Source organism: Macaca nemestrina, chromosome 18, assembly GCF_043159975.1.
Source record: "Macaca nemestrina isolate mMacNem1 chromosome 18, mMacNem.hap1, whole genome shotgun sequence".
NCBI lineage: Eukaryota > Metazoa > Chordata > Mammalia > Primates > Cercopithecidae > Macaca > Macaca nemestrina.
Window position 1 is genome coordinate 70,498,895 of NC_092142.1, and position 13,684 is coordinate 70,512,578.

At 47.2% G+C, this 13,684-nt stretch overlaps 1 protein-coding gene across 5 annotated transcripts in view; it reads left to right on the forward strand.

Moving 5' to 3' along the window:
- LOC105491339 (zinc finger homeobox 3) overlaps positions 1-13,684 on the forward strand; it is a 482,043-nt gene that overhangs the window by 373,467 nt on the left and 94,892 nt on the right. For all 5 annotated transcript variants that reach the window (XM_071084854.1, XM_071084853.1, XM_011757674.3 and 2 more), the window contains one exon: positions 282-513. In XM_071084854.1, the coding sequence (XP_070940955.1) occupies positions 282-513 (232 nt within the window). The remainder of the gene's footprint in view (positions 1-281; positions 514-13,684) is intronic.

Genomic DNA, 13,684 nt, shown 5'->3' on the forward strand with positions numbered 1-13,684 from the left:
CTCAGTATCACAAGAACAGCATGGGGAAACCACCCCCATGATCTAATCACCTCCCACGAGGTCCTGCCCCCAACACGTGGGGATTACAGTTCAGATTACAATTCAAGATGAGATTTGGGGTGGGGACACAGCTAAACCATATCAAAGACTGTCCTGTTTGGCTGTGGAGATGTGTCCCCTGAAGGCATGCCTCTGCCTGTGACCAGGATGGTGTGGGCTGATGCCAGTGGTGGCTTTGAGTGGCTTATCCGAGGCATGTCCTTCTCTTTTGTCCCTCGCAGCACCTGCAGCAGCATGAGAGTGGTGTGGAAGGTGAAAGCTGCTACTACCACTGCGTTCTGTGCAACTACTCCACCAAGGCCAAGCTCAACCTCATCCAGCATGTGCGCTCCATGAAGCACCAGCGAAGCGAGAGCCTGCGAAAGCTGCAGCGGCTGCAGAAGGGCCTTCCGGAGGAGGACGAGGACCTGGGGCAGATCTTCACCATCCGCAGGTGCCCCTCCACGGACCCAGGTGAGTGATCTTGCAGGCGTGGGAGGCCCAGGTTGGGCCTGGGTGTTCACCTCCTTGAGGCTTCCTGAGGACTTCTGTTTGAGGGAGACATTACTGATTTAGCTGGTCCTCATGTTCCTTACTGACTTCACAGGTGAGCATTGTGTTTTGGAAGGAACGTGCAGGGGTTGTTGCCTGCCTGCCTTTCTGTCTTTTTCTTTTCTTTCTTCTTCTTCTTCTTTTTTTTTTTTTAAAGGAACTTGGCAGCACTTTTCTTGGAGCAAGGCTCAGTCTTAGGAAGGTCACAAGCTACTACCCAGCGAGCAGGCCAACAGAAGATATTCTCTATTCTAAGATTCCTCCAGTACATACTTTAGATTCAATTTATTGGTTCAGATTGACATAGCAAATGCTACATCGTGTGTCCTGCTCAGTATTAAGAGTAGACAATTTGTGGCCTCAAAGTCTGGTCAGTGAAATTGAACTTTAGAGAGGAATAAAACACGTGCTTGTTATAAAAATTTCAGTTGTATTTGGGAGTGATTTTGGGTGCTTCTTGGGTCCACGCTGCTTGCTACTTCAATGTGTCTAGACCTTCTAGTGGGAGCTTGCCTCGTTTCTACCTCCCCATGTCTCCTCCCTGCAGCCACCTTTTTCCCCACTTCCCTCCCTCCACCCATGACTCCCCCTCCCATTGGGACTTCATTGGGTAGAATCACCTCCTCTTTTCTATTTTTTCAATCTTCCGGTCTCTTGTGCTCAACTTAGATGCATAAGACAGTCACTTGCCTCTTTCGAAATGAAAACTTTCCAAGAAAAGCTCTCCTTTCATCCTAGGTCCCTTGCTCTCTCTATGACAGAATCTTCCAGATTCTTAAGAGAACCCTCTGACCTGCTCACCTCTATTCCATGGCTCAACCTCCTACAACCCATTTCCTCTGTCACCAAGCCGCTCTTGGGAGGGTGCCGCTGATCTTTGACTGACACAGCCCAGGATGCGCTGGGTCTGACTGTTTTCTTTTTGCAATGTTTGAAATTGTTGCCCAGCCCTTTCTTGAAGCTCCCTTCCCTCCCCTTGGCTTCCAGGGTGTTTTCCTCTTGTCCTCCAGCTTCCCTTGACAGTCTCCAAGCCTGACCCTGGCTGGTGGTTCTCAGCCTGCCCCATGTGCCTGGGCATTGGGCACTGTGGCCTGGTCCTTGGCTCTGAGCCTCTTGAGCTTTGATCTCTTGGTGCTGCCACATGCTCTTGAACAGCTTCCTGGATGCCACAGGCCCCACCTCCCAGATGCTGAGCTTCCTGGACATCTCATTGGTCACACTTCCTGGACCCCTTGCTCACCACTCTCTCTGCCACATTTCTTTTTCCTTTTAATGACAGCTTGTCTAACGGCCTGGCCCAGCCAGAGACTCGAGGCCACTCCTGGTCCCTCAGTCTCCCGCAGCGCCTTCTCAGCCATTCAGCCATCATGGGTGTGTGCAGCTTTAACCTTAATATAATAAAATTACACGTTTTTATAATTTTTAAATGCAAAAAGTTACATAAATTATGTGAAGAACAGCATGCCCCTTTCCCATCCCCTTTTCCAGGGGATCAGCTTTCGACTTGCAGATGTTTCTTTTGTTACTTATTTCCATGTTTCTCCTCATGCTTCTACAACTGTATCTTGTTTTTAAGTTTTAGATGTTACCTCTTGACTTTCCACCTGGGCAGATGAGGATTTCACTGGTGTGCTGTTCCACAAACCCACCTGCGTATGCACCTACACCCATACCCCAACCACAAACTCACTGAGATGATGGCACACACACCAGCCCCGATACCTCATACACACACATTCTTGCACCTGTGCACGCACGCGCGTGCACACACACACTTTCTCTGCATCCCACACATTCCATCGACATTCACATACACAGCCCACAGACAAGACACCATATCCACATACATTATATACACACACACACACACCCTGTATACGCTCACACACCCACACAAGCCATATACTGCACCCACACGCACCATCCGCGTGCACCTCCCCCACATACACTGCACCCCCCACATGCAAACATCATAAACTCATAGACACTGTACCCCCACACACCCCACACACACTGACAAGCACCCTCACTCTACCCACAAATACACAGGCGCTGCCCCGCACACACCTGCACCCTCCATACCCCACTTGGACTCCCTCCCATTCCCCAACCCCCTCCACACTCAGTCCTTCCTCCCTCCACCTTCTATTATGATTAAATAATAATTGGGGGTTATATTAATATTCAGTGTTTTCATTATTATAACTATAAATATTAATTGCAGCTGAGCCATGTAGAGTTTTATAATTTCATTTACCTTCTTGTACAACTTATTGTTTTCTCTGGTTTTCTAGGTACCTATGATTAATTCATGGTGAACCTTACTCTGCCAGAAGTAGACATTTCCTAATCTCTGAACGCTCTGCTCTATCAGTTTTTCTGTCAGCTTCATTTCCTCCTGGAGGCATCCCTCCTAAGCCCCTCCAAAGCCCTCTGCCCACCTGCTCCTCTCCGGATCATCCGACTGCTCCTTCGCTGCCTCCTCATATAAATGAAACAGCAATTCCCAAATGATGGGATAGACCACAATTCAGGAATTTTTCTCCCAGCCAGAGTGGTCGAGGTTTGGACAGTCAGTAGGAATCGTTTGTTCAGGAAAGGGCTGTTGGGTGCTGGGGTAATTTTTGTCACTTGAAGGTCACTGCAAGACTGTCTCTTGCCATGTGTTTTTCAAATGCCTCTTCTGGTTAAAGTTGAAACACCTTAATTGGTGGAGCTTCTGCTTTGCCTCTGATCCCATCTATCTGCATGGGAGCACTCTCAGGAGTGAGGGACCAGGACGGGCCTGAGGCTGAGGCCATTGGGCCATCTAGCTGTGGGGGAGCCCGTGCCCCACCCGGGGATTGTGGCCTCCGTTTGATCCGCTGCTCTGCATTAGTGCACTGTCGAGTCATTCCCCGGGTTCTCTTTCTTTCTACCAACACACCTAGACCTGTTTCTCGCTCAGGGTTTGTGTTTTGTTTGGGGTGTTTATGTGGCCAGCTCTGCAGACATCATTGTTTTAATCGTCTGTTAAAACCTGGTCCATTTCACCCCTCAATTCTTTCTTTCACTCTGCTCAGAATTCCTTTTGTATTAATGAGATGCCCACAGTAAACAGTGTACAACTGCCACTTCACCCAGAGTCTGTGGCCTGGAACAAACAGTTCCCTGTTTTGGAATGTGGTGCTTCCGTGGACGCAGTCCGGCACCAGTGCCTTCGAGGTTCCTCTCATTTAGTGTGTACTAGGGGTTTTTCCCCGAGACGCGTGTGAGCAACTTCAGTGAGATGATGGACTTCCCCTCCGCATTTCAAGATCCTTTGGGGTCGGCTTTGACCTGGAGTCATGTTTTTGCTCTCTCCCCTGCTCCCTCCCCACGCCACACTCTTCCCCTCCCACACACAGGCTCCAGTTCAGTCCATACTACTGATGACAAAAGGGACAAAGTATTACGTATTATTTCTTCATGTTGACATTAACAAGAACTTGGTTCTGTTTTAGGAACCACTTAACTCATCTTAAGATATATCTTCCTTCTCCCCAGGGGTTGGCTCTTCAAAACTTGAAAGGATATCTTCAAGAGAGTGGACATTATGGACCTGGTAGAATTGAGACATTTAAGATGATCAACTTTAAATTTTGTAAACATCGACTCTATAGACTATTCCCAACTCTGTCCTCTTCAACACAAGGGTCAGGACATGATTTTTCAGCTAGAAACGTCATTCTGTGGCATCAGGAGCATTAGGAAGTCCTGGAGCACCTTTTAGGAGCCCCACCCGCTCTGACTGGAAGCTGCCCATCCATGGCTGTGCTGTCTCAAGTTGGAAGTTCTGGCTTTCTGTCATCATCCTGCTAAGTGATGACATTCCTTCTCCTTTCCTCTTCTCCTCTGTTGTCCACTTGCCACAGAATATTACACAAAACCCTTCAGAAATAACTCCCTGTCCCTTCTGAGTTCTGGACCTCATCCCCAGTCTCACTTCACCACCTGCGGGTATCTAGATGTCGCCTCCTAAGGCAGGAGGGGTGAACTCGACAATAGTTCCTGCCCTGTGGATGACAAAAAAATACCATCTATTCCCAGTTTACCTGTTATTTAAGTCACTTGTTTGCCAGTCGGTCCAGTTCATCATGTAGCCTGCCAACCCATGTGAACCTGTGGGTCTGGAGGAAGGAGTCAAGGTAGAAGAAATTGCAAAGGTCTCCTCCGTCCCTTCAGAATTTTCTGGTAGCAGCCAGAATCTATATCTGCCGTGACTGGCTACGTAACCCTGTGAGAGGCCTTGTGGTTGGGCACATACATCTAAGTCCTGCCCTGCACCAGAGGACGGAGCCCTGGCCGCCAGCTGAGTGCTAACAGTTAGGCTGCTGTGCCCGTGTGGTCCTGCCGTGGTGGAGTTCCACCCTTATGTCAGTGGGCAGGCCACGTCCTGTGTTAAATTGTCTTTGGTTCAGTGTGATGGTCTTTGTCGTTACACTTTTCCACCCTTACCCCACAATAGACACAAGCACGCATGCCTGCTGGGCCTTCCTGTTTTAAAAATGGCTTGGAAATACATCTTTCAAAGACAGTAACTCACCAGGTGAGGTTCCTCTTCCAACCCCCACAATTTATTTTTATTGGCTTGAGTGTGTTTTCTACAAGACCAACTAGTCTCTGGAATTGGTTGGGATTTGGTCTCGGCATTTCATACTTACCCACCCACAGGTAGAAGCCACTCATCATCACTGGCCGATGCCCTGGGCCGGAGCCCTGAGTTGCCGGCAGCTGCCATTTGCTTCCCTAGTTGACCAGAAGCTCTTGAAAAATGGAGAGCTCTCAGAGGTGGGTCATGTGGAGGATCAGCTTCCCTGTTTGCTTATTTAAAAGGCATTTCTGGCTCCTGGGTGAAACTGTAGTTAATTTCATTCTATCAAGTGCCCTGGGCTTTGAGAACACAGGCCCTTTGTGTTTCTGCTGTCAGCCTTTCTCCTTCTCCTCCTCCTCCTGTTTTCTCTCTTACTCGCCTTGTCCTAAGTACTTTCTCTTTCATGTAGACATAGACCTCCAAATTTTACATGCATGTAATTAAGTTCAACAGTTCTTTACTGATGACCGATTACATATAAGGCTTTTTCTGAGCTGGAGAGCATAGCTGATCACTGATGGACATACTGCGCTCTCAGTATGGACACACTGATGACTAGACCAGCTCAGGCATTGGAAGTAACTGGACCCGGACTCAGTTTACAGAGGGCGCACGATGATTCAGAATTTAGGAGACTAGTTTTGCTTGGAGCAAAAAGCAGTATCCCCCCTTTATAGATACATCTTTGGCATTCATGGTAGTGAATTTCTGGGGCCAGAGAGGTGCACACAGCTTGCCAAGCGACAGTGTGGTTTTGGTGACAGCCTTTAACTGTAGCACTCACTGGCCTCATTTGATGGATCATTTTTTAAACCAAGTTTCAGGGAGTTCTGCTTAACTTATACAGCTTAAAAGACCAAGAATATATACTGTCTTCAGCTTTCTTACTTGGTTTTGTTTTTATTTTTCAAAGTTGGTGTAAGGCTGCTCTCTAAATATAAAGTATATCTTTTTTTTTTTCATAAATAGCTAAATTATATGCAATTTCAGTGTAATTTTTCTGATAGCACTAAAATATGTTGTGGCCAGCTCTGAATTTCTGAAATATTGTTTTTATAAAACCAGCACACCCATGCTTTTTTCTGCTTTCCTTTTTACTGTACTTCTTGTTGACCGGGCTTGGGGAAGGTATAGGAACTTAAAGTATTTTTAACTAGAGAAGTTAAATGTAAAAGTGCATCAGAACAAATGGGGGTGACTGAAATTTGAAGCGTTTATGGAAGCATGGAGAAAATACGACTTTATCTGTCTAAAGGACATTCCCTGATGAAGAACTGTTTGGACAGGGATTGTAAATTTCAGCATGCTTTTTAGAAAGATGCTTCACAATGCAAGGGTAAAGAGAGGTCATTATGTATGAACATGAAAAGAGAACATAATGTTGTTAAATGAAAAATGAGTTTACAGGATAACATAGGTTGATTCCCTTTTGTAAGTATTTTTCTTACAGCTTTTAAAATCATCATTCAAGCAAGGAGTTCGTGACTGGTGTCTGGCTGTTTTGGGGTGGGATGTATTTATATGGACTAACAGAATGTCAGATGTGTGGCGAGGGCTCAGATGGTGGTGGTGTTTGTTGATAGAGATTTTAGCAAAATCACTAACAGGCTACCAAGAAGTAAATCTTGATTGTCTTTTGTTCATGGAGGTGTCTTTTATTTGCCAGTATTGGTAGTTTGATCACTCTGTGATTCTCCTGCATTTTGCATTTACATAGAGAGGACAGGAGTAGTTCTCAGGGTGTACACTGCCTTGTTTTTCTGTTGGAACAGAGTTCTTGATTTGCCTTAATTAGTCCTCTAACAATCTACAAAGGTCAGTGCCAATTGCCTGTTCATTTACATTTGTAATTGTGATGGCTTCTGATTACATATTTCTTGTCTTAGTCCTTCCTAAGTACATGCTAGTGTGTTCTCCCCCACCCCCACCCCCCCAACACACACACCCCAGAGTGGTGTGAAGGCCAAAAATCTGACTCCTCATAGATGAAACCTTTGTAGCAACTGCCCAGCCTCACTGGAACTTCAGTGTCTGTTCTGGAAAGCCATCTTGGAGAGGCTATTGCTTCTAAGTTAGGGATATAATGAAGCCAGAATCAGGGAAATTACGTCGATACCAGGCAAGAAATCCGAGAGCCATTATCTAGGAGCCTTGTTGAACTGAGTAATTAAGGGCAATTAAACTTTTCTGCTTGCTCTCTGCAAAATATGCTAATGATCTGGTCTGCTGGAAGGTGGACATACACAGTGCTGTTTCACTGCTGTCAGATGCTGCTGGCCTGTAAGGTCTCCTGGAGAAAGTGTGGCATCACCAGGATGGACAGGTGGGCAGTGGGTTGAGTGTGCAGCCTCCCACCCAGCCTCCTATGTCCTGGCTGGCTGTTCCAGGACTTGTACCTCTTCACCAGTTACCTAGACCTGGCTGCAGTGGCCTGGGCTGCAGTGATTCATATTCACTCATTCTTTGATATTCTAGACCCATCATTCATTCGTTGCGTTATTTTTCTGAGATGATGAGCTCCCAGGGTTTTGTGCGTGTTGTTTCAGCATGTGACATTGTGGCATCAGCTGTACACTGCCCTTCTGGTTAGTGTTGTTCTTGGTCAGGGTCTCCAGGCTGTCTTCCATGCTATCTTCATGAGTAGGTGGCAGTGCATGCCTAACGCTGCCCGCTGGGAGAAGCAGTGATACTGTAGCCTCTCACTGCTAGGGAGGGTTTTTTTTTTTTTTTTTTTTTTTTTGGCACAGCAAAAAATAAAAGGAAAAAGGGGTATCTGCTGGTGGTTCCTGGAATTAGGAGAGACAGTATATGGGTGTGTTTGTATGTTGAGGGGTGAGCATTGGGCAGGGGGTCCTCTGTTTATGGATGTGAGCATGCCAGAGACCCCCGTTGGCTCGTCAGAGCCCAGTGACATGGGGACCCCCAAGGGAGCCACAGGACATCATGTCACACCAAGTGTTCTTTTTGTGAAACCTTTATTTTCAAACATCCCAAGTCACCTTCGAAAGGTATATCCAAGAAACTTGACAATTTGAAACTCTGCCATAGAGTGAATGTGGATAGCTAGCCAGTGAGTGGGTGTTTGTGCTGGGGGGAGTTGGGGGTTCTGTCCCTGGATTTCACCGGAGGGGAGCGACGTTCTAAAGCCGACTGTAGCAGAAAGTGGCAGTCTCCTGCCGTGTGTGCAGACCCCTGCCATATGGATCCCCCATCCTAGCCTCTGGAGTTCACACTTTCTCCATTGCCTGAATGGATGTTTCCAGAGAAATAACGATTTGTACCTGTACCGTCTTTAGTAACGTCCAAAGAATCCATTTCTAGGGCTACTTACATCCTATATGAAACTTGTTCCCGACCTTGGTAGGGGCCAGGGAGGAAATAGAACATGCATCTGTCTCTCTGCGTACAGAAATAGCTCAAAGGCTTTTTCTCCGAGTCACAGATGTTAAGGAACCCCCTTCAAACTGTGACCCAATTATAAGAATTATGGTTCCAAATTATTTTTTTCAAACATTGACGAGCAGTGGAAAGTTTTGTGGCCTCACAAATCAGTCTAAGCACTACCCATACCTCCCTGGTTCCTGGGCTTTCAGATCCCCTGAGAGCCACAAGGAAGCATCTCAAAATTCTCTGTTAATGCTAAATAAAATTTTAAATCCAGTTTCTGCATCATACTAACCAGATTTCAAGTGCTTAATAGTGCCATGGGGCTCATGGTTAACTTAGTACAGATTTCTAGAACAGTTCAGAAAGTTCTGTTGGACCATGCTCAGCTCCTCCTCACTGGGTTTCCTCAGACTTCTGGTAGACCCAGACTAGGTTTGGGCGACATTTTCCTTACTCTTTTTTGGCTTGCATTTTGGAGAAGTGTGGTTCCCGCCAGCCTGGATGGGGTACATCTTTTCTTGCTGATCTTTCTTTCTGTTTCACGGTTTTTCTCAGTATGGGAGAAACGTCTTCAAATAAGCATTTAATTTTGCGTTTTGCCACTTATGTCTTATTCCATTAGCAGTTTTGAGGGACTTTGAAAGGACTTTGTAAAGATGTGTTTTTCAGAGTGGATGTTAAATGGCTTTTTATCGTTTTATACCTCAAGACTATCTTGAGACCTTTTGTGTATATGTTAATGAAAGGAGCCATTTATTGCTTTTAAAAGATCTTTGACCTCTGCTCTAATTAGAATATCAAAAATCAGACAGTGTGTGATTTTCTTGGTACAGGGCCATCTGTTGTTTCAACCCAAAATTTTATCCACAATTGTCATATTATAAAGTCAAAAAAGAATGTGTGTATTTTTCACCCCCCATTTCCATTGGTTGGCTTAAACAAAAGAATTGTATTTTCTCACAGTTCTGGAGGCTAAAGGTGCAAGATCCAGGTGCCGGCAGGTTTGGCTTCTCCTGAGGCCTTGGTCTCATACAGCCTTGTCTCTGTGGGAGTCCCCCTGGTGTCTCTCTCTATGATTAGGACATACCAGATAGATTGGATCAGGGTCTACCCTAAAGGCCTCATGTTAACCTAATCACCTCCTTGAAAGTCCTGTCTCCAGTCATACACATCCTCAGGTACTGGAGGTTGGGACTTCAACCTAGGATGCTGGGAGGAACCACAGTTCAGTCTATAACCCGGACTTTCTGATATCTGAGGCCAGTTTCTTGTTTCCTTTTCTATGCTTACTTTGGGTGGGGCAGGAGAGTAGGACATAAAGGTGGTGGGAGAGATGAAGGGAGGTCATGGAGATCCTGGAAGTTGCCTCGGGCAGAACCGTCAGCGCCCACCAGGCCTTCTCTGGCTTCCTGCTCTCAGCACACGGTTCTCAGTGCTGGCTTTGGTATGGGATTAACTACTGCGACCACTGGAAGGGGAATCCGAATGAAGCTGGAAGTGCTCAAAGACACTCGTCAGGACAGGAAAAGGGATCACAGCTGTGTTTCCTCTGAGCCCATTTTACCATGACTCTTTCCACAGCCCTCGCTGAAACCTCCCTGCTGGCAAACACCAAGAGGACTGACAGCCAGCCGCATGGAGGAAGGTTCTTGTGCCTGGGAAATGTGATGGTCTTAGCATCGAGAAAAGCTGCCTTTGCTGAGGGTGCTCCTTCAGGCTGGCCTGTGTTAGGCTCCTTTTGGAGGGATTTATAGAAATAGAAACTCCTTGGCCGGGTGCGGTGGCTCACGCCTGTAATCCAGCACTTTGGGAGGCCGAGGTGGGCAGATCACTAGAGCTCAGGTACTGGAGACCAGCGTGGCCAACATGGTGAAACCCCATCTGTACTAGAACTATAAAAATTAGGCAGGCGTGGTGGCAGGTGCCTGTGATCCCAGCTTCTCGGGAGGCTGAGGCAGGTGAATTGCTTGCACCCGGGATGCGGAGGTTGCAATGAGCAGAGGCTGCACCACTGCACTCCAGCCTGGGCGACAGAGCGAGACTACGTCTCAAAAGAAAAAAAAGAAATATAAACCCCTCCCTGCTGCCCCCTGCGCTTTTAGGAACTCAGCAGATCTCACTAGGCTTGTGTGCGGTGTTGGGTGGCCCTGGTGTTTGTGCTCTGGTTGGGGTAGATGCTTGCTAGAGCCTTACACTTTTCTATGGCCTGTTACAGTGTAGAATTCAATACGGTGCCAGTTGATTGATTGGACTTCCATCCAAAGGATTTCAGTCACTGGAAGTACCTGAAGGACTTTTTATTCCTTGGTTTTTCCTTACCCTGTGTTATATACTCCAGGCTAGACATGATAGAAAGATCCCAGTGTGTATATTGTTACCCTGTGTAGCTTTCATTCGGAGCCCGTCCTTCACTTGCGCCTCCAGGGCAAGTCACATCCTGCTTCCCAAGGCTGGTCTTTCCCAGATTGAGCCTGTGATGCAAGCCCCGAGGGCAGCCTCCACAGGGCCATTCCTGTCCTGCACGAGCGTAAAGCAAAGGTGAACTCGGGCCTTTCCTGGCAATCCTGGATGTCTCAGGTCGCTAGGTTCCCATTGCACCAGCCCATCTGTCTCAGTGCCATGTTGCCAGTGGCTGCTGTATTGGATGTGCAGACAGAAGCCATTTCCTTCCCTGTAGAATGTTCCTGAGGACAGGGCTGTTGTAGACAGCAGCAGAGTAGGGACTTGGTGCTGAGGCCCAGGGCCCAGGGCTGTGCTCTTCTCGCTGCTGTGCTCTCCTCCTTGCTGCGGGCTGACAGACTCATCCATGGGACAAGTAGCACTTTGCCCGAGGGGTGGGATTCTTTGTGTCTAGAAAACAAAGCAGTGTGATCCATCGCTGGATTCTCTCCAGGATAGAAATGAAGAAATCCTGAGACTGAGGTGAGCAAAGAGGCAGCAGTTCTCTGTGACTCTGCACACTCCAGAGCGCGTGCCTCGGGTTGCTCTGAGAAGTGGGAACGCTTTGGATGGTTTTCCTAATGTCCAAAGCCCTGTGTGATTTTCTTGTGTGAGTCCATTTCAGAAGCATTGAGAAACCCCACAGCATGGAGGGCAGCCCTGATCTGATTGGCCCTGGCAGGGGTCCTCACTGGAGTGGCTTCTAGCCTGTCACCGGCACTGGCACCAGTGAAGTGTGTGTGTGATGAGGATGTGGCCTGGCCATCTGCTGTGCAGCGCTGAACCCAGCCCATATGTTTTTATGGCAATAACTGGGATTTTGTAGTAGGTGTCAGCTGGACTTTTGGTTGGTGAGTTTTTTTGTTCTTTTGTAGAAACAGGATCTCTTCACAGGCTGGAGTACTGTGGCACAATCAGGGCTCACTGCAGCCTCCCATCTCCTGGGCTCAAGTGATCCTCCTGCCTCAGTCTTCCAAGTAGCATAGGCATGCACCACCATGCCTGGCTAATTTTTTTATTTGTAGACAGGGTCTCACTATGTTGCCAGGGCTGCTCTTGAACTTTTGGCCTCAAGTGATCCTCCTGCCTCAGCCTCCCAAAGTTGTGATTTGCCCTGTTCAGGTTTACAAGTCCACTATAATTCAGGTGTGAGTTGCCTCCTTCGCCACTCAACCCGTGGTCCCCAGTTAAGGGGAGCCCCTTCGGGCAGGGAGTAGAGGTGCCATGTCTCCAGCAACCTTGAGTACAGGGCTGACTGCAAGGAGGGGGGGTCTGAGTTGACCTGAACTTTGAGGAATCCATGCACGTGCTTGTCTGGGATCAGCATAGCGCTTTGGGGCTCTCTGTTTTAGCCCAGGGATCAGAAGATTTTTTTCCTAAAAACTAAATCCTTTCCTAGTGACTCACTGCCCAAGTATGAAACACAGGAACGACTTTTGTCCTTTTAACTTGAGGACGAGTCGTCTCTACTACAACATAAACACCAGACACGAAGAATTAGAAACTAGCTGTGCTCAGGGTGTGTGCTGTGATGACTAAGGCAAATTGAGATTCTCCTCCTACACTGGACCCTCTGATGCGTAGTCACTTTCTGCAGACCATCTTCATACTGAAGACCGTGATGTTTATTTCCACAGTAAGAATTTGATCTCACTCTTAGATATTGTAACAACAACAAAAACCTACACAGTGCCTTAACACCTTTGTTCTCTTGGTGGCCCCAGTGCTGCGTGTCCAGAGGTCATTATCCCATTCTTGAGGGCTGATGACCTACTTCTGGTTTCCATGTCTAGCTGGCCTTTGACAGACAGGCCTGATCGAATTCTGCAGCCATTTGATTCTCTGAGGACCTGTGCCCAGACCCCAGGCGGATCTGGAGACTTCCTTAGAACACATAAGACCGGGGAGATTTGTGCCATACTGGGCTGTTTTCTCTGGGCTTTGCTTTAATCAGGAATGTAGACTGTTTTTTGATTTTGGTAGATGGCATGCAGGGGCAGGGCTTCCAGTCATTTCTGTAAGGCATTATTACAGGGCTAATTGGGAAATAGTGATTCTTTTTCAATAGCTATTTTGGAATCACCCCCCTTTCTCCCCCGCCAAGTCCCTGTTCCCCTTGGGATTGTCAGGCTCACGTTGAAAGACCCCCAGAGGGAAGGATGTTGGCATATATCATAGATATCTGGAAAGAATGCTTCAACCACACCTGGCTGCCGTGTGTGAGGACAAATTTAATTTATTTTAAAAATCTGGCCACAGGCAGCTTTTTCTGTTTGTTTCTTTAGGGGGGAAAAAAATTGAAAAGCAGCAGCAAGCTATGGTTCACATTTGTTTTCTTCCAGATTGGACCAGCCAGCAGAAGAGAGATTATCTCTAAAGGATATGAAAGGTTTAATCATTTTAATTTTGTTTTTATTAAAGTTTATCATAACTTTTTTTTTTTTCCAACATGCCTGGGTAGAACAGAAGGAGAGAAGAGGAGGTAATATAAATATACAGAAACCCCCAAGCATTTGGTTAATAAAACTTTCCAACGGGCGATGCCTCTTGGGGAGGAAGTGGTTGGATGGCTGGGGATGGCGGGCCGACTGGAGAAGGCGGTGACTGTGCTGAATCGTGGCCAGCATCTTGCAAGCTTCCTGTCCAGTTCCAGCA